The sequence below is a fragment of the Staurois parvus genome, unplaced genomic scaffold, assembly GCF_062004578.1.
Source record: "Staurois parvus isolate SC_StPar_1 unplaced genomic scaffold, SC_StPar_1.0 ptg000019l, whole genome shotgun sequence".
NCBI classification, from domain to species: domain Eukaryota; kingdom Metazoa; phylum Chordata; class Amphibia; order Anura; family Ranidae; genus Staurois; species Staurois parvus.
Genome location: NW_028317815.1, coordinates 3,793,469 through 3,821,111, shown reverse-complemented (window position 1 = coordinate 3,821,111; position 27,643 = coordinate 3,793,469). Strand labels below are relative to the sequence as shown.

The window sequence follows — 27,643 nt, the reverse complement described above, 5'->3', positions numbered from 1 at the left end:
TTTTATCACAGCTGAGGTCCTTCAACCCCCATTATTAATATTGTTGCCTTTCCCTGAAGAACATCCTTCTTGTGGATCAGTGACCAAACTGCATTTTCAAGATGTGACCATGCCACATCAGACAGGATACAACAGTGTGTTGGAGTCCTCATGCACACTGGACATTTTTACAGTGGCTGTTTTTGGCTTTTGATGTTTTTTTCTACAGCCAGTAAACGCCCCAGCATGTTATCCTATGTGTCCATGCACATAGACTGTAATCAACGTTTTTTGGCTGGAAAAAAAAAACCCAGGACTAGTGGGTTTCTAGAGGAGTTTTTTAGCTGGAAAAACGCTCTGAGGCAAAATGTGGTAAATCGCGGCAAAGCAGCGTTTTTGGACGTTTGTACCATTAAAAAAAAAAATATTTTTTTAGTCAAAGAACTCAAAAAAAAAAAAAGGCGAAAAAACATGGCAAAACGTTAATACAAAAACACCAGGATAATTTTCTACTGACGATTGAATACCAAGAACATGGTCTTCTGCATCCAAATTAAGATTGAGATTTCTATAAAATCTACTCACTCAAAGACAGGAGCTTCAGCAATCAGTTTAAAAGTTATTTTGATTGATGGGGCGCTAATTAAACCATTGTCTTGAGCTATTTACTTGTCATAGCGGTTTCCACAGAAATCTGACACTAGGGTTTTTAGAATGTCAGAGGTAGATGGGAATGGCATTTCCTTTTCTGTAACTCTGACTTCCCTGTCTATCCAAATGGTGATTGGATGAGCCTATCATATTCTTTGTGCAAATCGTTCATTTTCACAACCTGCGCTGACTTCTACTACGGCTAGAGCTGATGGATAATTATATTCAATTAACATTTGCATATTACAGCTTGGCAGCTTGTTTAATATGTGTCAGAGGTGAGGCCACTGCCAGGCCGCCTTGCAAGACTTGTCAACAGGGTTGCAGTCACGAGTGTGTAAGCCAGGTGTAGTTGGATGTGGTTTTTCAGAGTTGAGCCCTCAATATGCAGGCCAAGGATACCCTTACTGGATATAAAATGATCAATAATCAATAGCAGCAGTGGTGTACAGAGGATAGAGCCAAGCGTGTGACAACCCCAGGCATCCAGGGACAGACACAGCCTTCCACCAGGTAGCCTTTTAGTCATTTTACCACAGCTGCACATTGACAACCTACCTGATACACTGACAATCTATGAAGAATCTGAACAGAACAGGACCATCATTTTTGCAATAACGGCAAAACTCACACTTGGCTGTTTTACCAACTCTTGCCAAACACCCCTATAACGTTTGGCAAGCATTGGTCTGGCGTTTGCGGAGCGTTTTTTACTGCTCGGCAAACGCTCTGCAAACGCTGCATGCGCGGTTCAGCGGTGGTTGCTAGGCGTTTGCCGAGCGTTAAAAACGCCCTACAAACGCCTATAATGAGGTTTGAATGGTGTTACCGCTTCGCAAACGCCCCGCAACCGCACCGCAAACGCCAGCCGGGTGTTTGCAGAGCGGCACCATAGACTAGAATAGGAGGCTTCAACGCCTCCTGACTCAACCAGAGGCGTCCGTTTTGCCGTGACGCTAACGCTCCCGTTAGAACAGCACCATGTGCTGCAATGTGTAGAATTGTCCGAGGCATTTGGGAAGCGGTAAAAACGCTTCCCAAATGCCTTTCTGCCGCTTGCTCACAACGCTAGTGTGAACGCAGCCTTAGTGTCTGGAGATCAGACACCAAGCACTGTGGGCTAGAAATGAAACGGATGTATGCCAAAAGGTGGAAGAGCAAAACTTCTGGACTTCAGCTGACCATACATGGATCACAATTTGTTGGGTTCTGTAGGGACTAGCTGAATTTCGATCCATGTACAGGCAGATTGGCTGTACAGAAGCCCATCTGCTAATCAACTTTTGTACAACCACCCTGTCAAATATTTGCCCCTGGATCAGTATATTCTGATGGTGGGGAAATCTCCCCGCTGTCAGAATACAATAGCTCAAGCAGGGAGAATTCTGTCAGTCACAATGAATTTGTGGATGGGGGGGAAAAAAAGAAAGAAAAAAAAAAAATGTATGGGCCGCTCCAGCTCTGGATTTACAGTTTTGGCATACATTCATCCTCTTGGAGTTACCTCTGGTATTGCTATAAACTTTAACCCAGGTTGCTGCTATTTTGATCTTTTTATCTGTATGTAATTGCTGCAGCTTTGTCCTTTCATTCTGCAGCTTTAGTCCTCATGCACACTGGACATTTTTACAGTGGCTGTTTTTGGCTTTTGATGGGGTTTTTTTTTTTATACAGCCAGTAACCCCCCAGCATGTTATCCTATGTGTCCATGCACACAGACTGTAATCAACGTTTTTTGGCAGGAAAAAACCCCCAGCACTAGTGGGTTTCTAGAGGAGCTGTTTAGCAGTAACAAACTCTAAAAAACGCAAAAGCGAAAAAACGCGGCAAAACGTTGCTAAATGCGTTTAACTTGACTTTACACAGCTAACATTACCAGCGTTATTGAAACACCCAGTGTGCATGGAGCCTTAGATGCATCTCTGTAAACAGTTTTGCTTCACCGAGTTTCCATTCATTCCAGTTCATGATTGGTTGCCTGGCCTGAATTTTCTCTTTTGCCTTGGTCTGTTCTACTTTAGCTGTAAGCTCTACTTCTGTATTTGTTAGTTGACCTAGAGACCTTGGAGATGGACTTAGAGCAGTTGTCTGAGCTTTGTGATAACTAAGAGAGTTTTCGTATTTGTGTCTCCACCGACATGCAGTCATCTTTTTTTAAGTGATATTAAAGTCTCTTTTTTTCCCCCTAAAATTAAGATGAGGTTTATACTTACCTGCTCTGTGCAAGGATATTGCACAGAGCAGCGCTTTACCTCCTCTTCTGGGGTCATCAGCGGCACTCTATGCACCTCCTCTTCTCTGTGTGCCCACATAGTAAGCTGTGTGCTATGGGGGCAAACGTGCGAGCCACCTCCGGGGAGTTGTGCTGTGTGCTTAGCCACCCCCCTGCTCCTTCCTCACTGGATTTAATTGGCGGCAGCAGCAGGGGCTAATGGCTCCCGCTGCTATCAATCTGTCCTGTGAAAAGAGGGAGAGAGAGCACAGCACTGCTGCAGACGGGACAATGCTATGGTAAGTATGTCACAGCTAGTGTAATGGGTTTTTTACCCTAAAAAGTAGCTAATGCATTAAGTTCAGGTTCACATTTGTGCGGTGTGGGGCACCGCATGTAATTTGCACAGGAATTGCACTGCAATGTCTGTGCGATTTGAGCCATACATTTTGCATGGCTTAAATTGCATCGCATCTGCTCCAAAAAAGGCGCAGTACCCTTTTTTCCCCCGCACCTGATTCGCATCGCATGGGTGTGAACACCCATGCAATGCGAATTCTGGCAATCACTACGTTTTGCAATCTGTTTCGGGGTGTCGTAGATTTAACATTGACACCCGCACCAGATCGCATGGACGCCATGCGATTGAAATGTGGGGCGGGAAATGCACAGGATTCACTGCATTTCCTCCACCACATTAGTGTGAACCAGGTCTAAAGGAAAAAACTTTTACTTTAATGCCCCAATCTTATTTTTTTTCTGGTTGGTCATTAAAGGTCTCATCAGTACTCTAGTCTAGGGACCCTTCAGACCAGAAACTGTGTGTATAACATGCATTTCCACATGTGTATTTACAGTGAATGTTTTGTTTGCATTACAAAACATGCAGCTTGTACCTTTTTTTACTTCGCTGCTACACAATGCAATAGTGTGAGCAATGATCATTAGCCAACATTTATTTCGGACTATCCATGCATCTATGAAGTGCGAATGTGTTCAAAAACACATCCCACTGCAACTGGTCTCTAGTCTATCAGGAGGGAGCAAGATAGGGTGGATATAACCCCATTACAGAATGTTGCATCACAGGAGCAAACAAAAAAAAACAAACAAAAAAAAAAAAAATAAATGATAATGCATACCTGAATAGAATATAGTTTTAAAACCAGAATTTGGTGTTACTTTATTTTCTTAATAAAATTCACTGAGTACACAAACAAAAACTATAAGCAAAATATAAGCCAAAACAATGATTACATAATGAACAAATCAAACATATTGCAACAGGCATATTTTCAATTGACAGAACTCACAGCTGCAATATACCTTGCATTATTTACCCAGGGAATTGAAAGCCTTAATCGGTATATGGACTAACATTTGTATTTTTTGGCAATGGACTCTGCTGTGTTTTGGCAAATGAGTCTGTGTGATTATGTGGAGTATATGTGTATATGGAGAGTCTATATGAAGATGAGGAGACTGCATGTATTGTACTGTATATAAAGAACAGGGGTGTCAAACTAGCAGCCCCCCAGCTGTTGCGGAACTACCCAAGTCCCATGAGGAATTGCAAGGCTGAATGCTACAAGCACAATTCCCACAGGCAGAGGCATGATGGGATTTGTAGTTCTGCAACTGCTGGAGGGCTGTTGATACCCCTGATGTAAAGTATATATGAGGATAATTCAGCATGGTGCGGTAAGTGTTGAGTGATGAAATACTCTGGATTTATAGTGACAGTTCAGTGTTGTCCTCTTTCTATAACCTCCGGTCTCTAACTTTTGTTGCTAATGACCATTCATTGTCATCGTGGTCTCCAATGGATGCAATGCTGCTATGTGGATGATAATTGTGAGGACACCTTAATTCTGCTGTGCACAGGCAGCATTAACAGGCCTGTCACACTCACCTCTCATGTAACCAAAGACTTTTGCAGCTTTGCCCACCAGCCAATGAGGAGTAACATTGGGGAGATTTACTAAAACTGGAGCACTCAGTAATTGGTGCAGCTGTGCATAGTAGCCAATCAGCTTCTAACTTCATCTTGTTCAATTAAGCTTTAACAATAAAACCTTGAAGCTGATTGGTTTCTATGCAGAGCTGCACCATATTTTGCACTCTCCAGTTTTAGTAAATCTCCCCCATTGTGTCTGTGCACATCACCTCTCCCATCCACCGCACAAGGATCTCAAGCTGGGAAGGCCTGCTGTGTAGCTGACGGACAGACAGATAGATGGTAAGGAAAAGTATTTTTTTTTAAATATTTTTGAGTGAGTGGGGCCTCATGTCTACATTTTGCGAAAGGCCTCACAAAGCCTAGAACCTCCTCTGGTATAGAGTTAATGTCCAGTGTCAATCTGGGCACAGGTTCACAATGTAATATTCTCTGTCATATGCAGGAATATTCCCTAAGGTTGGCTATATGCTGTTAGATGCCAGCTGAATGAAAAAAATCTAACATATTCCGCCATTCACGCTATACAATGAGGATAGATAGAGGAATCCCCCTATTGGGCTACTGTATTTTGACACGACTGATGTTGTGGCTGTTCAGCTGCCATGTTCCTGCTCATTCGAAGGATATCGAGCGGAAAGGGGGACAACAATGCCACCCTTAAAGCAAATTTTTATTCCGCAGGAAAAGTGCAATAGAGATTGTATTCCCAACCATTCCAAATCTGAAAATCTGAAAATGCAACTGAGAAAATGACTGAGGTTTGGCATACTTGAGTCAAGTAAAAAGTACAGGTAAATCAGGGCAGGACTTAAAGTATATGTGAACCATTACCTTTGTAAAACAACCCATTCAGTTTAAAATAGAAATAAAAATCAAAAAACTTTGGGTACATATACACAGTGTATATATAATAACATTACAAATAACATTTTTTTTTTTTTTTACATGTGATCACAAAACCTCTGTTCTCAGCTGCATAAGGGGCTTGGAGAGGTGGGGATGGAGAAACAGAAGTACATTGATCTTCCCAATGACAATTGGAAGACAGGCAAGTTGTTCCCGTCAGCATACCCAGAAAACTGACCACGCTAGGATGGATATGCTCTAATGCCTAGTGTGGTCATTTTGAAATAGAAAAAGTAGAAAAGCATGGGAACTGGAAGGAACACCCGGTATTTCAACACAAGTACATGGTACAGCAACAGGCACATATCAGGAATATGAAATGTTGGAGTAACATTCTTTAAAGCATATCTAAACCCAAAATTGTTATTTATTGCCAATTACTTTTCCTTAAAAGTGATGGCTTTTTTTTTAGGTTTCCTTCCTATATTTTCACCCGATGAAGAAGACAGAAGACACTTTCTGTCTTAGGGTGGGTCCACTCTATGGAGAAGCAACAGAGCCACCCTTGGACAGCAGCATTATCGACCTAGAGAGAGGGTAGTGTTAGATGTACTTTAAAATTATCAGTCCAGGTCATCTAAATTTGCAAGATGAACTCCAGCTAACATTGTCCAAACAGTTTCTGCAACAGTTTTTTTTTTCTTATTTTCTTATTTATTGGTAAAGGTTTTAATATAATGAATAAAAACTGATCATTGTAAACATCCATGCCAATGTTAAATGCAACTTAGTCTGAACAGCTTGGTCTGGTAATGTAATTTGAAAAATAACAGATTTACTGGCTGGATCACTAGGTGAAAATAAAAGTCTATAAAAAGAAAGATTATGCAACTGCCACAGCTAAGGATTGAAGGGATTTATTGAGTTTCCAATTGATTGAAGTGGGAGAACAGTGTTTAATAAAGAACATATCTATGCGCATATATGAGCCATAAGTATGAGAAAAGTATGTGTAAGCTACCAATTGGTGCAAGGGCAGGGATCGTTTGATGCATCTTCTCGCTGATGCAGAAAGATAAGTAGTGTGACTGGTAGCGTTCTTGGTGGGATTGGGAGTGAAATTAAAGTCACTCCCCCCAGGACTGTAATCCCTTCAGTAAAATATACCAGGGTATCCAAAACAGTCTTTGAGAATGAGATCTGGTCATGGTTGGGGAGATGCAAGGTGGTTAATGTCATGAGCTGAGAGTTTGCATACCCCTTAATGAGCAGGCAGTGCCCTTCAACATCTCTGTATTCCGATTTGGTGGTCCAGAGAGCACACCCCTCTGGATTTTTTTTGTTGGGAGAACTGGAGTACACAGACACAGGGTAATGGCTGTCTCCAAAGATAGGTGCTTTATGGGTAGCGAAATGGGTCTCTTGGAGGAAAGCCACATGGGCTTTACACTTATATAGATCCATCAAGATAATTTTTCGTTTTTCAGGCCCCGTATCAAAGGAGTGGTAAGCAGCATTAGATTAAATTCTTGCTTTTTTATTTAGGCAAGTTTTAAATATGTCCTGATTTCACATTTAAAATATGCATTAAGGAAGAACTACAATTCAGTTGCCTCCCCTTTATTACTAATTGGGAAATATAATTAGTTAAGTTCTGCCTTGATGGCTGTCAGTTTACTTTAACATTCTATAACTTGGCACATGCAAACAAAAAAAAAAAAAATATCATCTGTGATTTTCTAGTTCGGCTACTATTTCAAATTATTACATGCTCCCTCAACCCACTCAAGTCAATTTTAAACATTCCCCCCGTGTTAAAGGGGAGGAACACCACCCCAGAAATAAGGATGTTAGTGTAATGTAAATGAGGCAGAAAATTATATGGCTGTCTCCCTATATGTCAGGGAAACCGTGACTGCTTATGTATGCAGCGGTCAGGATAAGATCACGTTCAAAACATAAAACACTTTGTTCAATTCACACAAGAGATCGTGATCTTCATAATCGAATTCTTTCCAGACCATAAACTACAGCCTTTTCATGTTTTCAGCAGGACCTGCACAATTTATATTACATAGCAATTACTGTGGAAATCTATCAAAGCCCAACTCCAAGTTATTCGATCCCCCCGCTAACTGCAGGTATGAGGGGGAAAAAAAAACAAAACAAAAAAAAAAACACTATACAAATGCCTGTTTTACTTACCTGAAGTGGGAGCAGGGGCGCACTGACCATTTGGAAACTCGGGCACTGCCCGAGGGCCCGGGGTCAGTAGGGGGCCCCATGAGATGCCCCGGTACCTTTTTCATAGGCTTTTTTGAGTTTGGGCAAGGACACAGGGGCCCCATGATCCCCTATTGCCCAGAGGCCCCATGAATTGTCAGTCCACCCGAGTGGATGATGATCCTCCTCTCTTCCTCGATTTACTTCCTGGGGTTCTTCCTGAGATGTCCACATCACTCCCTTTGTGATGTAGACATCTCCTATTGGTGGAGGAGACATTTCGAGCAACCAGGACCTATTCCATAGGCTGTAGAGGCAGCAGAACTCACAGGAGCGGGGAGGGGATCAGTGCCCAAGAAGTTACCAAGCAGAGAAAAATAACTGGTACCCAGGCCAGGATATTAGCTTTGCTCACAGAGGAATCTATGATATTGATCCATTACACTGCATGGTGGACTAACTTGGCCATACATGGATCGAAATTCGGCCGGTTCAGCAGGGAACTGGCAAATTGCAATCTCTGTACGGGCACCACGGTTGATCTACTGATCACCTTCTGTGCAACTAGCCAGTCGGATTTTTCCTGATCAATCAGTGCTACAGCCAGCAGCACCGATTATTGTATTCTTACAGAAGAGAAGGACCCCCTCACCGCCAGAACACAATAGCACAGCGGGAGGATTCCCCCATCCACATCGAATGCGAGGATGGGGAAGCCATATCATACAGTGCTGAGCAAACCCTTTGGCGCTATATAAATACTGTATAATATTAATATTTTTTCTTTCAACCTGCCTGCTGAACAGAAAAAAAAAAAGGAAGATTGTATGGGCTGCCTTAAGAGAGGTGTTTGGAATCAAGACTGAGAAGGTAATTGATGCACAATGCACTATTTAAATTTTGTAATTTCAAGTCGTTGGGGCTACCGCATGTAACTAAGACCAGATACATATGAGCTTATTCAGTACTTCAATGTACATGGAGGAAATTCCAAATATCCTTTTAAAAAAAACAAATGATGCATCAATAAAACAGACATCTGATAAAACAAATAAGCTTTAATAGTAGGACAGCACACAGGGAGTGTTGCTTAAAGGATTTTGCAGATTCGGTGATTACAATGTCATGTGTGATGACAAACACTGAAGTACTGCAGGATTTAGTGCAGAAAGGACTGCAGTAGGAATGTTTCCTAGGTAACAAGCTATATAAGTCAGTGTGAAACATTCTGTCCTTTGCTTCTATCTTTCCTCTACATACAGTATAGAGTGGGGGGATTGTAAAACTATCCAAAGGATCTTCACCATTGTATAAAAGAAATAATACTGGCTATACAAAACCCATGCATATTTGCCTGATACAAAAGATGCTTTATGTGGTAACTGTACAGTTCAGGATCTACGAGATGAATGTCAGCGAGAAAAAAATATAATAATAATAAAAAAAAATAATCACCCAGCATCAAACTTTGTACTGCTCCACAAAAACTCCTGGTGACAAATCAATTATTAAGCAGTTCCGTATACCACATTGTAGGGTATAATCATTCAATGTTTACACTGTAGACCAAAGAGATGTGTCAAGATCACAGTTGGGATATCAAAATTCATTTCTGGAGTCCCCAACCAGATATGACTAGTACAGTCGGACACCTGGCGGAATGTATACCACTGAGACCAGGGGTGGACTGACAACACATAGGGCCCCCAGGCAATAGGGGTTCAAGGGGCCCCTGTGTCCTTGCCCAAACTCAAAAAAGCCTATGTAAAAAGGTACCAGGGGCATCTCATGGGGCCCCCTACGGACCCCGGGCCCTCGGGCAGTGCTCGAGTTTCCAAATGGTCAGTCCACCCCTGATTGAGACTGACTTCATGGAGTGATCATACTGAAGTCTCCAGTGGTAAAGCTGTGGTACAAGCAGGAAACTCTCAAGGATGGTATCCTCATCAGCGCAAGTTCACTCAGAACAGAAAGGACATGGAAGAAGGTTCAGGCTTCACCAGAGGACACAGAACACAAGTGTATTCTCATTTGAGGTAAGAACCTGCCCATTCTCCTCAAGAAAGACCTTAAAGCAGTATTAAACCCAAAAGCAAAAAGTATGGCAGCTTACATATTCTTAGATGTGATGGCTGGATTAGTTTTTCTTTTTGCCAAACTGTTGCTGCAACAGCTTATGTAACTGGAGTGTTAGCTGCAGTTCATTTTCAATTTGTTAGTGTATCTAAATCTGCTAGTACATCCAACACTCCCCTTCCTCCAGACTGCCAATGCTGCTATCCAAAAGGTGCCCCTTCATCCAGAGTGGGGGCACTTTAATACAGGAGGTGTTTTACTGGTCAAACCACCAGGTGAAAACAGACTGGGAAAATGAAAGAAAGAAAAAAAAAAAAAAAGAAAGAGAAACGAATGCAGCCACCACATCTGAGTAGTAAGCTGCAATAGATGGATGGATTTTATATCACTTTAATAAAGTAGAACTAAACCTTCCTATCCTAAACTGCCATCTGAGCCTCGGTTTCATCTGCAGTTGCCATGGTGTTGCACATGTGATCAGTTATGACACTGGACATTTTAAGGCTTGACTTTTTGGTTGAGAGCACAAGCAACAGTGACAGTTCTCAATCACAGCATGCCTTAAAATGTAACGGTTCTGGGAAACCGTTAAATTGATGGGTGTAGTTCTGCTTTAAAGTGTATTTCCAATCTTGCAGCCAAATTGGGATAACACCTACGTTACACATACAGCTGTGCTCAAAAGTTTGCATACCCTGGCAGAAATTGTGAAATTTTGGCATTGATATTGAAAATATGACTGATCTTGCCGAAAAATGCTCTTTTATTGAAGGATGATGATCATGTGAAGCCATTTATTATCAAATAGTTGTTTGGCTCCTTTTGAAATCATAACAGAAATCACCCAAATGGCCATGATCAAAAGTTTACATACCCTGGAATGTTTTGCCTTGGTACAGACACACAAGGTGACACACATGGGTTAAAATGCCAATTAGATGTTAATGTCCCACATCTGTGGCTTTTTAAATTGCAATTAGTGTCAGTGAATAAATATAGTCAATGAGTTTGTTAGCTCTTACGTGGAAGCACTGACTAGGCTAGATACTGAGCCATGGGGATCAGAAAAGAACTGTCAAAAGTCCTGCGTAACAAGCTATTGAAACTTTATAAAGATGGAAAAAGGACATAAAAAGAAGATGTCCAAAGCCTTGAATATGCCAATCAGTACTGTTAAATCACCTATTAAGAAGTGGAAAGTTTTGGGATCTCTCGATACCAAGCCAAGGTCAGGTAGACCAAGAAAGATTGCAGCCATAACTGACAGAAGAATTGTCCGGGATTCAAAGAAAAACTCACAGGCAACCTCAAAAGAAATAAAGGCTGCTCTGGAAAAAAGATGGTGTGGTTGTTTTCATCTCCAAAATGTCACGATTTCTGCCAGGGTATGCAAACTTTTGAGCACAACTGTACACAGTCACATAGCAGAACTTAAAGTGGAACTAAACTCATCAACTTCAAATTTCCAAAAAATAGGTACATTCCGGAAATGTTGTTACATTGGTTGTGCTCTCAGCCAAACTGTCTACTATTGTACAGTACAAATCTGTAAGGAAGCTTGTGCATCTCCTCTCTGTCAGCACACAGAACTGGAGAAAAAGGCAAGGAGCAGCAGGTTTGCTAGGAGTAAAGGGTATTTTGAAGCATTTCCAAGAAAAAAAAAAAATTCAGTCACGATTCATACCATGCTGGCATACGAGACCGAAAAAAGATGAATAAGTTCTTCGATGCTATAAACACTTTTATTGATACAAGGACTAGTGATTAATCATGTTGTGCTCATTTCCAGGTGTTTGTACAAGATTTAAAAGGTGTATATGGACCTGAATTGATTTTTTTAGTTTGCTTGGCATCATGCCCCACTAAGTACAGTAAGGCATGTGGGTAAAGTAAAGCATTTTTTTTAATTTTTTTTTTTTTTAACTGTAACCAAAAAATCTAGGTAAAAGGCTATTGGCACCACTGAGATGGGTTCCAAAACTGTTGCAGATTTTCTACTGCTGCATTTAGATTGGGCATACTAAATTGAAGTGTATGCAAGCCTTGCTAGTTTGGCACCATGCTTCACCGTATCCAGTTTTCAAATAATTTTTTTGTGAATCTATTGCAAGGTTAAATACAGGGATCCAGCCAGTAACAGCACTTCCTGTTGCAGGCTGAAAAAGTTAAAGGCTACGTTCAAGTCTTGTAACATGTTACATCCATATATCCACCCACTTTCTCACACCATGTGGAAGATGCAGTTCAGTTTTGGGAACCAATTCACAAAAAGAACATTGGGGAACTGGAGAAAATGCAGAGAAGGGCAACCAAAACAGAGAAGAGGCATGGAGGAGCTCAGCTATGAGGAAAGATTAGAGGAGCTGAATGTACGCTCTCTTGAGAAGAGATTAAGGGGACATATGATCAACATGTATATATACATCCGTGGTTCATATAGTGAACTCGGTGTAGAGTTATTCACCTTGAGGTCATCACAGAGGACAAGGGGGCACTCTTTACGTCTGGAGGAAAAAGATTTAAATCTTTAAATACAGAAGGGTTTCTTCGCAGTAAGAGCTGTGAAAAGTGTGGAATAGACTCCCTCAAGAGTTTGTTCTGGACAGGTCAGTGGATTGCGTTAAAAAAAAAAAAAAAAAAAAAAAAAAAAAAAAAAAAAAAGCCTGGATTCTTTCCTACAGAATATGACTGGATACTAACATTTATAGGTAATGATGATCCATGGAATATCCGATTGCCTCTCAGGGAATGAGGAAGGAATCTTTTCCCCTGTAGGAGCAAATTGGATCATGCTTTGCTGGGGTTTTTTGCCTTCCTCTGGATCGCCTGTGGGTATGGGATTAGCATTTTTTTCCTTCCCTTTTATGGTTGAATTAGATGGACTTGTGTTTTTTTTTCAGCCAGACTAACTCTAACCATGAGCCCCTTTCTTCCCCTCCCTGCAAAAGTGAGTGGATGTTTCTCCCCCCCCCCCCCCCCCCTCGCAGCTGCTGTCTCATTTAACCACTTGCCCTGTAAAAAGATTTACCTTCCTGACCAGGCCATTTTTTACGATAAGTCACTGCATTACTTAACTGACAATTGTGCAGTCATGCAATGCTGTACCCAAATGAAATTAATGTCCCCCCCCCCCAATAGAGCTCTCTTTTGGTGGTATTTGATCACGTCTGCAGTTTTTAAACTTTTTGCACTATAAACAAAAAAAAGACTATTATGAAAAAAAATTAAAGAATTAAAAAAATAAATAAAATTTTCTGCTATAACACGCATCCAATAAAATTAAAAAATCAAAATTTCTTCATAAAATTTAGACCAAAATATATTCTGGTACATATGTTTGGTAAAAATAAATCCCAGTAATTGTACATTGATTAGTTTGTGCAAAAGGTATTGCATCTACAAACTATGATACATATACTGAAATTAAATTTTTTTATACTAGCAATGGAGGCGGTCAGCGACTTATAGCGGGACAGTGATATTGCAGTCGACATTTTTACACTGACACTTTATGGGAACCAGTGACACTAATACAGTCATCAATGCTACAAATATGCACTGATCACTGTACTAATATGACACTGGTTGGAAAGGGGTTAACATCTAAGGTGATCAAAGGGTTAAGTGTGTGCTTAGCTAGGTGCTTGGTGTACACTAGGTGGTGCTTTTACTAGGGAAAGTGATGGATCGTGTTCTCAGCAAAGAGGCAAGATTCATGACTTTCCACTGTCACAACAGAACTGTACCTATGTAAACATAGATACAGCGCTGTTCTTCCTCCCTGACCGACCATCTGCAGGTGGAGGCAAGCAATTTCTCGCAGGGGCTTGTAGATCGTTTTGTGCTGTGACAGTTCACAACTAAAGATTTACCCCGCTGGCAGAACACACCACCGTGTGGCGAAAGTGCAAAATGATGTTGATTTATGTGATTTTGCACAGGAATGCCGCCCTGTAGCAGTAAAATTGCTATAGGACAGAGGGAAAGTGGTTAAAAATGCTCTACCTACTCAGCTGCATCATTCATTCACAGTGATCTGTGAATGAATACACTACAAGTCCTGTCTATTATTGTGGTTCTCAAACGACTACAAGTGCGCTGATCAACACACTCATAGTCCATTGACACTTCCTCCAGCTTTTTGAAAGCCCATATGGGAGGTACAGGCAGAAAGCTGGAGGGAGAATGTGCAGAAGTCCGACACTACACCACTATCTGCTGATCGCAGGTACAATGCTTTGCAGGCGGTTGTGGGAAAAAAAATGCACATTTTTACCTGCAAAACTTGTGCATTTATTACTGCCTTTCAATTAGAAGCAGCACTGTCAGTCTGCCATCAGAGCTCCTTTGGTTGGACCTTGGGTTGCAGGGCACCGGCACAGATTTAATACACAGCCCAATGACAAACTAAAAAAAACTACACACGGTAGACTGACAACCACTACTTTTAATTAAGAGGCAGTGGCTAAAGCCAACCATAGACCATTTGAATCTCAGCTTGTTCAGCAGGGACTGGCCAAGACTGAACCATGTATGGGCAAGCTGAATGTATTCAAGTTTGGGGTGGGGACGGCACCTCCTGCCCCACCCCACCCCTACCAGGGGAGAACACAATGGGAAGGATTACCTACCCCATCAACACTGACTGTGTTTATGAGGAAATTGAGAGGAAATTGCTCCATCTATGGCTGGCTTTAGAGTTCTCCGTCATCCATAGAAAGTACCATAACTGGCAGGATCTCCAAGAAAAGAACTTTGCAACAGATTCACATTAAACTATTGGCTTAAAGTGACCCTGTTATAGGGCCAACAAAAAATAAAAAATCAATTTTTTTTTTTAAATATCCAGCACCTGACTGCCAGTCAATTTGCTAAACTTTTACTCTGTAGCAGAGGTTCCAGCAACAATCCACTTCAACTCCCCAAGCTGGTCGAATAGAGGTTCAAACAAGACTGTAAAATAAGGGTGTATGATCCCATATAGTGGAACCTCAATTAACAATCCAAAGACAGCTGGTCTCACGTTTAGCCCACGTAACTGTGAGCTTTGTAAGGAGCTTCTGTTCTGATGTGCACGGTCACGTGAAGTGCATTGACGTAAGCAGCATCAACAAGCTGCGGGCTCCGTCCATACAGGCAACGTTTTGAATGCCACCCCGCTGACTACATACTTCATTGCAGACTATTTCTGCTCAACTAAAAAGCATGAGATGATCAAAGTGGTTAGCTGCTGGCGGTATTAAGGAGGTCAGCAGGATATCGAGCAGATAGGGAAAGGAAGACTACCTGGGAGACAGGACACACGGCGCTCAAGTGACAACAGCCTCCGGGCAGATTCTGAGTGAAAGCGTTAGGACTTCCATCTGCGATCCTAGGGAGCCGGACTGTTGGGCTGGATGGATTGCTTGTTGTTGAGCTAATGCAACGATGCTTGGCTTTGCTTTATCTACATAGAACTATCTGAGACACTTTCTGGTCTCCTATTACCAACTTCTTTACCTAAGCAGTCTATCCATATGGTCTAATTTACCTGGCTTGCTGATATAGTGGCTGGCTCTATTTACTAGTTCATGGCCAGAGAATATGACCAATTGTTGCAACAAAATAGAGGCACCAGCTAAACTTGTATTGCTTAAGCCACTTGATATCAAGACTGACCAATGCTCACTCTATTGAAGCACGGTGGAATACTAGAGAGTTTAGGAATGTCTAAGTAGCCATGTAAAATGGGTCGATTCAAGCCGTGGTCGATTACTGAATATGAAAATGATAAGAGCCTGAATATTTGCCTACTTTGGAGGATTTTAATGACACTGTTCAGCACTTTGCTATCAACACTCCCCCATAAGTCAGGCATCACTGCTAGTCATGTCCTTTTGTTTAATGCATTCTTTTTCAGGCAATCCGACAGTACCACAGTGAATTCTGCTGACAGTATGTGCATTTAGCCTGACTTCAGGCATAAGTGGTGTTTGGTTAGGTCACTCTGTATTGATTGCTTTAACATTTCCGCATTACCCAACTGCTTGAAAATTTATGATTGACAGGGTGCTCAAGGCGATAAAGCTGTCAATCCTCAATTTTAACTGCGATTGGAGGATTTTTTATGCCTTTATGGCTAAATTATGCTTTTTGATCTCAATAAAGTTTTTCTACTTGTTACACTGGTCCTCTATTGAAGCTACATTGGCAGCCTGTCCTTTCTTGGTCTCCTGGGTGCTCTAGGGTACAATTAAAAAATAAGCTAACTAACCTTTTTTGCAGGACAATCAAAAATGCAATGGCCATTGATGCAGTGATTTTTTTTGAAGATGATCTACAGATTTCCAGATCATTTAGGACTTTTTTTAAAAAAATATATATTATAAGTAAGAATGAAGAAGGGTTATAACAGCGCAAACACTGCAAAGTCCTGGAAAATAATAGTATGGGGTGATAGTGGTATTTGTGGCTACTGTATGAAGAGCGTAGGATTCCGTGTGGCACTGAGGGCAAGGCTTCCAAATAAGCTGTAGCAAACTCTGTAGATGAGAAAAGGAGAGAAGCGCCTCTAAGTGCAATAAGTCTCTTTATTCAAGTCTAACTGTAGAAACACTCACATGCGTGAAGTAATGTTAAGCATAAAAACCGTGGTTAACAATAGTTAACGGTGGGGTGGTAGCCCGGGTGAAGAGCCGTCATCTTACTGCGATGTGGGGAGGTCAGCTCTCGGCTGGAACAGCATGGTGGCTGGAGGGGAACAGCGGTGAGGCCGGCCGGCGTGCACGTCCTACCTCAGAGCCGGATGGAACGCACGCTGGAGCGTGGCGGCGGCGTGGCCGTGATGACGTCAGATCCCAAGGTGCACTGCGACGCGTTTCGGAGCATGCACTCCAGCGCGCGTTCCATCCCGTTCTGAGGGAGGACGTGCACGCCGGCCGGCCTCACCGCTGTTCCCCTCCAGCCACCACACTGTTCCAGCCGAGAGCTGACCTCCCCACATCGCAGTAAGATGACGGCTCTTCACCCGGGCTACCACCCCACCGTTAACTATTGTTAACCACGGTTTTTATGCTTAACATTACTTCACACATGAGTGTTTCTACAGTTAGACTTGAATAAAGAGACTTATTGCACTTAGAGGCGCTTCTCTCCTTTTCTTATATATTATAAGTAAACAGGGCTCTACCTGTAGCATGCCACAGTTTTAAGGCCCATTCACATTTCTCCATAGATGTGTTGCTGTATTTTGTATGGAACCCATCACGATGCATGATAATGCACCATCATGCATTGTAGTGTCCTGCATTACCGAAAATAGTGCATGTACAGTTTATGGATGCTATTGTTTTATTCCAGCCCATTCATATAAATGAACCGCCCTAACCCAACACAAAAAAATGCTTGGTGCTGCAACATACAAGGATGCTAAGATGTGAATGGGCCCTTAAAATCACTGCCTACTGGTAAAATCCTACATTTCAGGTCCCTGGTCCATCGCTGACTTAAATTGGAAGACTATATTTTAATTTTAAAAGATTTTTTTCTATACAAGAATACATTCTTGTGTTTCCAGCTAAACTGTGATGCTTTTTAGTTTATAGAAGACAAAGCAAGTTATATTTTTCTGTAATAAAAAGGCACACATGATGGCAATCATTTGGAACTATTCACAAAGTATCTTGGTGCATTGAACAGGCCTCTAACAAAAGAGAACAGATCTCCACACCCAGGAACAAAATATTAATAGAATTTCTTACAAGCAAACACGTCTTCTTCCAGTAGTTCAATAAAACCAGACAACTCATTCATTTAAAGCTGAACTCCAGGAATCATTTTTATTGGCACTATTTATGTATGTATTACTCATACCTGATGGGCCACTTGGAAAGTTGGAAATTACTGATGCACTACAATTGTATGGGTCCTGCTCAGGTTCTGTGAGAGTGGCTGACCAAAGGGGATCGCTTGCTCTGCACCGACGCCATTCATTGAATGCCTTGTATTTTTTTCAATGCATAAAAAGGTAGTTTATCACATAAACAGTGCTAGTTCATACCACTGTGCCCTCTTCATACTGAATCAAGGACAGCATGCAGGCCCTGATGGCACCACCTCCTTACAGGTAAGCAGAGACTTCACTTCCATCTGCGTCTTGCCTGTTTATTGGATGTGTCATTTTACTTCTTTCACACTTTTTCCTGCTGGACTCATGGATCTTTAAGTTGGCCACCTGAATTCCTTTGTCTCAGGTAAGGTTGGCGTTACCAGTATCTGCATTAGGATGTGTGATTTCCTTGGGGTTGCAGTGCCTTATGAAGCTTTGTTTTTGTGTTTTCTTTCAGACGCAAGCTCAGGATAAATCTAAGCCTCCCCCTGTTTAATGCAACATTCAATTAGGTACTTATTCAAGTAATTATTTTCTTTATTTTTTAACTCGCTTTATTGAGAATATTCAATAAAAATACATTGACAGAGCTGTGTGTATATATATATACACACACACACATATATATATATATATATATACACACACACACACACCTTTCATATATACAGATCAAGATTAATCCACAAAAGGTCATACAGCACAAAAAAAACACACTACGCGAGTGAATGTAAGAGGATTACATCATTGTCAGAAGAGTAAAAAAAAAAGAAAGAAAAAAACCGAAACAGAACAATACTTGTACAACCAGCTTAAAATGAAGCATGTAGTTTCCCTGTATTTACCTGAATAAAAAATACAGGCACCCTAAGAGGTTAGTCTGTCATTATTTATGGTCTTGCGGTATCATAGTAGAATTCAACACATGGTAGAACATAATACACACATATGGTGTTACCAGTCAGAATGCAGAGATTTGCTGTGGGATAGGGTTAGATTTTAAGAAGAAGCGAATCACTAGGGACATGCTTTGTAGTTGCTCTCGGACCTAAAACCCCAACGTCAACCAAATTATAGGCTGGCTGCTGCAACTCTCTATACGAGGAAACAAAGACAAGTAAATGGATTTATCAGTGAGCATGGTGATGCCAACTCCCCAGCAGGAAGGATGCAGGATAAGAAAAGATATGGATGACCCTTTAAAAACCTATGAGACATATAGCATTCAAGATGCAAAAGGGTCTGTGTCTTTAAGTGATCTATTGTGTCAAAGCCTCAAAAAGAGTACACAAAATGCTCACAGTACCCGATAAGGAATGTCTTTATCCATATAAGAAGCCTTCTTTTCTAAAGGTTTGAAGCACCTTTGATTAGGAACCTGCTCTTCTTTGTAGCAGGAACCCTAGGCTCAATGCACCCTTTTCTCAAGTGTCCAAGTCTACTGCCTTTTCCTTTGAAGACAGGTATCCTAGAGGACCCCTCAGTTAAAAGGATGGGTGGAGTTGTACAAGTGTGAACGGAGCCTTAAAACACAAAGTTGCATGACTTTGGAGTGCAACTTTAATGCAACGTTGGATGGGTGCAACTTGGATACAACTCTGGCTTTCATTAATGATAATGGACAACTGTTGCATGTATAACATTCAGCTGCAACTCTATATACAACTTTTGAGGATTTTCTTTGGTACAACTTCATGCAACTTGGAGTGCCATAGACTGCAAAGTAGTGCATGAACTACTATGAAGTCGCTGTGACTTGAAGTGGCACAGATATGAATGGTACCCATTTGGAAACATGGGGGTGACTTGTCATGTGACTTTGGACCACAAGTGTGAATGTGCTCTAAAGTAAGCTTGGGAATCTACACATACTAACCTAAAAACAACTCTTGTACTTGCCAATACTTATATGAACTTTAACCTTAACTATTGGATTACACAAAAACACATCTGAAATGCCAAAAGAGAAGAAGATTTAGCAATTTTTTTCTCACGCTTTTCAAAGCAGCAGAATATATTGACGATTCTTCAGCTGAATCAGTAAGAATGTCCACTAAATATGCGGCTTTCATCAATTCCTTCCACAGAACCTTGTGGCTTAAAATGTGACCCAGCAATCTGACTTCAAAAATGTGCATTATTCCTTGTTCTGGGGAGCTGTTGTTCAATCCTGATCTACAGTCTTGCAGTAATCTTGGAGAGTACATCTGATAGAAATAAGCCTTTACCATAAAAATGAACAAGGCTCCAGCCAAGTGTATTTCTAATAAATCAAAGAACCAAGGTAATTTTCTTATTAACCAGTAGGTGAGTGTTGATGTCACTACCCATAAGAAGAGGAAAACAAAAGGTTACTATTCTCATGTTTTTGTAGTTCAGAAACCTTCAGGCAAGTTTTACCTGACCCTAAGGCCTCTGAACAAATCCATAACTTATAAAAGTCCAATATACATTCCATCTTTTTTGGCAAAAACTATTCCTCCACCATATACACAGCATCAGTCGACCTAAAGGATGTCTATCTGCATATGCCCATTCATCCAACCGCCCACCGCTATCTCCAGCTGACAGAGAAGAAAATAAACTCAGTTCAGTGCTCTTCCTTTCCGGCTGTCCGACACACAGACTCTACACAAGATGATGGCAGAGGCATTGGCACTCTTGATGCTTGTGGTCAAAAGCTGAAAAAATGTCTGACTAAAGAAAACCCAGAACCTAAGCAAAACAAAGAGGTCTGAAGGTTAAGTGCAGAAGTCTCACTATACAAAAGAAATCCTTCCATACGTGATGATACGCCTTGCAAAATGAACATGGTCCAGGTGCTGAGGCCCCACTGTCTCAGCACCTGGACTTCAATAGCCATATCATTAGAGAACAAAGGCCAAACTGGGGTCTGCTGGGGTGAATGACCAAATCTGACAAAACTTTTTGATCTAGGAGAACTAGAGAAAGCTTTCCCACCTCCACAGACACTACACTAAACTGAGTTGCTAATCCACATGCAAGGGTTGGTAGATGGGGCTGTGCCCTTTTGCTTTGCCTAGAGTTCAAATCTTTAGTGACAGAAGCTATACCTTTGGAAGAATATAATCCTGTGTCTCCCAAAAATGAAAAGAGGTTGCCTAGCTTCCTCACACGAGCTTCACACAAGCACACTTATCCAACACAAATGTAACAATGCTGACATTCTGCATTCCACCAAAACTGGCAAGCTTCCTTCCACTCAAACTGCCCACAAAATATTTACATCTTGGTCCTCACGGCTAAATACGCAAGGCTACAGCATGCTTATGTACTTTCCCAGCTGCAGGTTCATCACTATATCTGGCTGACTGATGGGAAAAAAAGATAATGCTACTTTGTGGAACTGCTGCTTATCTGCAGTTAGAGGCTCAGATAAGCTGCAATGTACAGTATTAAAAGGGAATCGTCACCCACTGCTTCTTTTCATGCTGCAGAAGACAACAAGCACATAGGCTGTCTTTGTTACACACACTTGGGTTCCTGTAGTCGTTTTCTGTAGCCTCAAATGGTAGCAGAATTTATGATCTCTCCTCTCCACACATCCCTGTGCGGTTTTAAGCAATGCAGTCCAGATCCAGAAGGAATAAAATAAGCATTCCTCAAATGAAAGTATGGAAGAAAATCAAGAACTAAACATATGATAAAAGCTACATCTTTCCTCTTCATCAAGAACATACTATCCATCAAAAATGTGTTACAATTGTTCATACATTCGCTGTGTTATTGCTACAACATCAGTTGAAGGTTCCATGCACACTGGCTTAATAAAATAAAAAAAAAAGAAGAAAGAAAATCAGTCGCTGCTTCTACAGGAGTTTTTTTGCTTTGCCTGTAGAAGCAGCTCAGTGTTATCCTATGTGTAAAACAAAAAAAAAAAAAAAAAAACACATTTTGATATTTATTTGATACATGCAAAAGTATGTGGTTAAGAAGTTTTTTAGAATTCTGTCCTTTGCATTATTCCCTATTACAGCTATAAAAATACCATCTAGGCCCACTGTCCTGGGGAATATTCGCAGAACAGGGTATTTTGAGAGTTCCCATAGATACCCATATTGTAAATTGTTTTGCACCAACACTCTTTGTACCCATTACAGCCTCATCTGGTGCCTGAACAGTCACCTGATCCTCTCCTTTTTCCAACCTTACCCAAATACCTGTATTAAGAGACAACCTCTGCAGCAGTCCCATTCCATACCAATGCCTTAGCATTCAGTTTGTTTCCTCCTCTTCCTGCGCAATCGCACGCCAACCATCAATCATCAATGAAGTTAACACTATTTTAGCCAACTAAAACACAACTAAACTAAAACAAGTCAGATGACTAAAATACAACTAGAAAAACATCATTTTAGTAAAAAATACTATGACTAAAACTAAATTAAAATCAGTACATTTTAGTCAACTAAAATCTTATGGGTTTAGTTAAATGTAATGCTTAAGCATTTCTCTAGCATTTCCACACTCATTATATACTCTTGGAGTAAAAAAAAAAAAATCTAATAACCTGTTATTATTTATGGTATTAAGATTTGAACATGCACTACAGCCACAGATTTAGCTGTATAATATATCACAATGGCTAAATCGGAGTCTGAGGTACATGTTCAAAACTTAATATCATAAATAATTACAGGTTATTAGATTTTTTTACTCCAGGAGTATATAATGACTTTGGAAATTCTAGAGAAATGCTTAAAAAAAATGCATTAAAATGTACCTAAACCCATTTGATTTTAGTTGACTAAAATGATTTTGGTCAACTAAAATGTAGGAGATTCTAGATGGCTAAAATGTACTGGAGATTCTAGTCGACTAAAAATACAGCTAAAACTAAAACAATTCAGATGACTAAAACACGACTAAAACTAAAATGGCATTTTAGTAAAATGACTATGACTGACTAAAACTAAATCAAACTTTGACGTCACAATAACACCGATGCCATCATCTTATTCCCTCCAGTCATATACATTACAAAAAACAGTGCATATATGTAGAGCAACATACAGTTTTTATCCATTCCTCAGTTGATACAACCCTAAACAAGATTTTTCAAGGACTCACTCTTTCTAGACTGGAAACATACCAACCTTAAGACCTCTCAGGATCTGGTATACAAGAAACTGGATTCGATCTTCTGATAATTTCTCATGCTTCATTATCTTACCCAAGTCTGTGCCCATAAAAGGCATAACTAGATAACTGCAAGAAAAACAAAAATGAATAAAAAAAAGTTATATATGCAAAACAACCTGGTATTAGCATTTCAAAAAGCAACAGGACAAAAAGCTGCTGTTGTATCAGTTTTCTGGAGACGAAATGTGAGATAAATAGGACGACAGTACATTTCTAGTGAATTGCGGTTTGCCTGTTACTCCAAAAAGGAAAATGACCGAGTATCAGTTTCTCAGAATTCATTTCTAATTAAATTCCAGATCACCAAATTCTTGCATTTCAGCTATGGGTGAAATCTGGTGGGTCAAATTACCCACTTTCAGGGACTACAGGGAAAAATATTCCTGTAATGTAGTTTCTGGTTCAGCACATCCTCATCCATTGTACTGTGCACCTCCCACTACTACAAGATGCAGTACTGTAGCGAAACAGAGCTCACCTGGGGGCCATGTACAATGCAGAAGACAAAAAAAAAAATTAAAAAAAAAAAAAAATTATATATATATATATATATATATATATATATATATATATATATATATATATATATATATATATATATATATATATATATATAAAAATATAAATAAAAGTGGGCGATTCACCCTGACAATGTAAATCCTAAACTAAAAAGTGTTAGCATTGGGAGAAGTAACCATTTAAACCAGACTCACAATCTTGAATTAACAGCTTTATTCCACATTAAAAATGTACTAGATAACCTAATATAATAAAAGCTTGCCGTGCTAGAGAGTGTGTGTGTGGGTGGTGTGCTTAGATGAAATGTAAGGTCAATAGATCTGCACAAAGTGCTTACTTTTGTTTATTGCAAGGAAACAAGATGCACATTGTGTTATAAAGTGCCTGTTCAGGTAAGAGACATAACGAATTGCATATAGATATCCAATGTTAGAATTTACAATAAAAGGAGATCTCAATGTAAAAAACAAAACATAATATGGCGACTTGAGCATATACACACTAAATATAAGATCTGTAATCACTTGTCCACCAACACCATTTATAAACCGAGTCTGTTAGAATGGGATTTTAAACCAGTTGTGTACCACCTACCGCAATTTTACTGCAGTAGAGGCACCCCGTTACACCAGATCATAAATTATATATATATATATATATATATATATATATATTATGGGTCTTTTCTGTCATTTGCTACAACACCAGTCAAAAGTCCCAGCCAATGATTTCTGGCTGGTATCTGCTTGGCTAAGCGAACGACAGTACAGTGCCCTGTGTTTACAAAGAACACAGGGCTCTGTACACAGGAGCAGAGATGTGTCAGTTTTTTCTCCCTTCAAGCAGAGAGAAAAACAACAACACACATCTAGCAGTAAAAGCAGCACTCATTATGCATGGTTAAGCACACAGTTAACCCTTTGATTGACCCTAGCTGTTAACCCCTTCCCAGTGTCATTAGTACAGCGACCGTGTATAGTATTATCACTGATCACTGCATTAGTGTCACTGGAGTGGTCAGTGTCCATCAGTTCTCACCCAGTGTCAATTTGCCCACCGCACTGGTCATTAGTAGTATAATGAATAAATATTCCAGTATATACACCATCGTTTCTAGACACTATACCTTTCACACAAACCAATCAATCAATATACATTTTGGCCTAAATTTGATTTTTTTGGATTTTTTATTGGATATAGGTTTTATAGCAGAAACATTTTTTTTTCCAATATTTTCAGTATTTTTACATTTATATAATAAACAACCCAGTGGTGATCAAATATAACCAAAAGAAAGCTCTATTTGTGTGAAAAAAATAAATATAAAATTTCATTTGTGTACAGTGTTGCATGACCACACAATTGCCAGTTAGAGTACTGCCAAATAGCAAACAATGCCCTGGTCACGAAAGGGGTAAAATCTTCCAGAATCTAATTTGTTAAACATACTCCCAACATTTTTAAATTTGTTAAGCCAACTGTGCCCGAGCCCTTCCACACCTGTCAAAAAGGTATCTCCCCCCCACTACACTATCCCACCTGTAGGTCCTACACATGCTTGGTGGGAGTTGGAGGGAGATTAGTGCTGAAAGAACATTTTTATTATGTAATTTCCAGGTTCAGTCCTGTCATTCCCCAGCTGCTGCGGTCAGGGAAGCAGCTAATGGGCAACAATATGTGCGCCATTAGCTGCAGTGACGTTTTTCAGGCAGAACTGATCGAACCCTCCATTCACCCCTATGGACCAGTGGGCATAAACAGACTTGTGTACATCCCGTTTGCCCACCAATTCGATCCAGTCCACTAAATCGAGTCTAGGCGGATCAGATAAGAGGGTAGTTGGGTATAAATGGACTGCTGCCAATAAAGCAGACCAGGCTCTGGATCAATTGAGCAGACGCAGACCTGTCATCCGTCTGCTCTGCTCTGATCAGTGGACAGATTCTCTGGTGATCTAAACAGAGCCAGCCTCGTGACTCCTGATGTCCGAATAAAGAGAACTTGTCATTACGGTGTTCTATCACCGATGTGACAGCAATAAAAAGTTTAGTGTAAAAAAGTTTAAAACATAATGTAACATATAATAATAATAATAAAAAGAAAAAAAAACACAAAAAGTACTATTCTCAACCATGACATACACGCACATAAGAACATAAAACACAGGTGAGTGCGCCTCCATAAAAAAGGTTTGCGACACAAGTGAGGAAGCACCACAAACATCTGAGTGAAAGCAATAATTCTATGGCTGACATTCATGGTTAATTCTTAACTGATAAACCTGTTAAGACTTTTATTGGACAATTCTGTGTACAGACGTTTGTCACATTTTTAAGACTTGTCAAGTTTGATAAACTTTACTCATTGAAACTTCATCTTTCATATTACAACAAAAATTGGGTTGTGTTTGTGTGCACTTAAATGAACTTATTTTTTTTTTACAGAAATGTGCTTTTGATAAACATATGTGCTCATATCACATTACATAAAAATTGCAACTACCACCGTTTTATTCTCCATGGTATGTGCTCTCAGAAAATAGTTTTGGAGAAAGGGTTAACAAACCATTCTCAGTATGAATCATTAATCACTACCCTCCGAATACAGTCTTTTAGCCAGTTTTCAATCTATTAACAAACTTAAAAGAATATGTAAACCCAACATTTCATATCCCTTATATGTGCCTGCTACACTATGTACTTATGAAAAATAGCAGTGCACCAAAATAAAAATTCTAGACTGAAACCAAAAATTCAGGATGCACTTGGTCAAAAACCGATATATACAGTGCATCCAGAAAGTATTCACAGCACTTAACTTTTGCCACATTTGGTTATGTTACAGCCTTATTCCAAAATGGATTAAATTCATTTTTTTTCTCCTCAACATTTTACAAACAATACCCCATAATGACAACGTGAAAGAAGTTAGTTTTGAAATCTTTGCAATTTATTAAAAAAAAAAAAAAGCAAAAAAAAAAAAAACATGTACATAAGTATTCACAGCCTTTGCCATGACACTCAAAATTGAGTTCTGGTGCATTCTGTTCCCACTGATCATCCTTGAGATGTTTCCACAACTTTATTGGAATCCACATGTGCGAAATTCAGTTGATTGGACATGATTAGGAAAGGCATAAACCAGTCTATATAAAAAGGTCCCACAGTTAACATTGCATGTCAGAGCACAAACTAAGCCATGAAGTCCAAGGAATTGTCTGTAGACCTCCAAGACAGGATTGTATCAGGGCACAGATCTGGGGAAGGATACAGAAAAATTTCTGCAGCATTGAAGGTCCCAATGAGCACAGTGGCATCCATCATCCATAAATGGAAGACGTTTGGAACCACCAGGAATCTTCCTAGAGAGGGCCGCCCGGCCAAAATGAGCGATCGAGGGAGAGGGGCCTTAACCAGGGGAGGTAACCAAGCACCCTATGGTTACTCTGAAAGAGCTCCAGAATTTCTCTGTGGAGAGAGGAGAACCTTCCAGAAGAACAACCACCTATGCAGCACTCCACCAATCAGGCCTCTATGGTAGAGTGGCCAGACGGAAGCCACTCCTCAGTAAAATGGCAAATGGCAGCCCGCCTGGGGTTTACCAAAAGGCACATGAGGGACTCTCAGACCATGAGAAACAAAACTCTCTGGTGTGATGAAACAAAGATTGAACTCTTTGGCCTGAATGCCAAGTGTCATGTCTGGAGGAAACCAGGCACTGCTCAGCACCCAGCCAATACCATCCCTACAGTGAAGCATGGTGGTGGCAGCATCATGCTGGGGGGATGTTTTTCAGCGGCAGGAACTGGGAGACTAGTCAGGATTGAAGGAGATGAATGCAGCAATGTACAGTGACATCCTTGATGAAAACCTGGTCCAGAGCGCTCTGGACTTGAGACTGGGGTGACTTCATCGTTCAACAGGACAACGACTCTAAGCACACAGCTCACAGCCCACATAACAAAGGAGTGGCTACAGGCCATCTCTGTGAATGTCCTCGAGTGGCCAAGCCAGAGCCCAGACTTGAACATCTCTGGACAGATCTGAAATTGGCTGTGCACCAACGCTCCCCACCCAACCTGATGGAGCTTGAGAGGTACTGCAAATAAGAATGGAAGAAATTGCCCGAAAATAGGTGTGCCAAGCTT

General features: G+C 40.5%; 1 protein-coding gene across 1 annotated transcript in view; it reads right to left on the bottom strand.

Moving 5' to 3' along the window:
- Positions 1–27,643, bottom strand: part of MAPK12 (mitogen-activated protein kinase 12) — a 124,352-nt gene that overhangs the window by 46,768 nt on the left and 49,941 nt on the right. Inside the window, exon 4 of the mRNA XM_089684535.1 lies at positions 22,932–23,043. Within this exon, the coding sequence (XP_089540661.1) occupies positions 22,932–23,043 (112 nt within the window). The remainder of the gene's footprint in view (positions 1–22,931; positions 23,044–27,643) is intronic.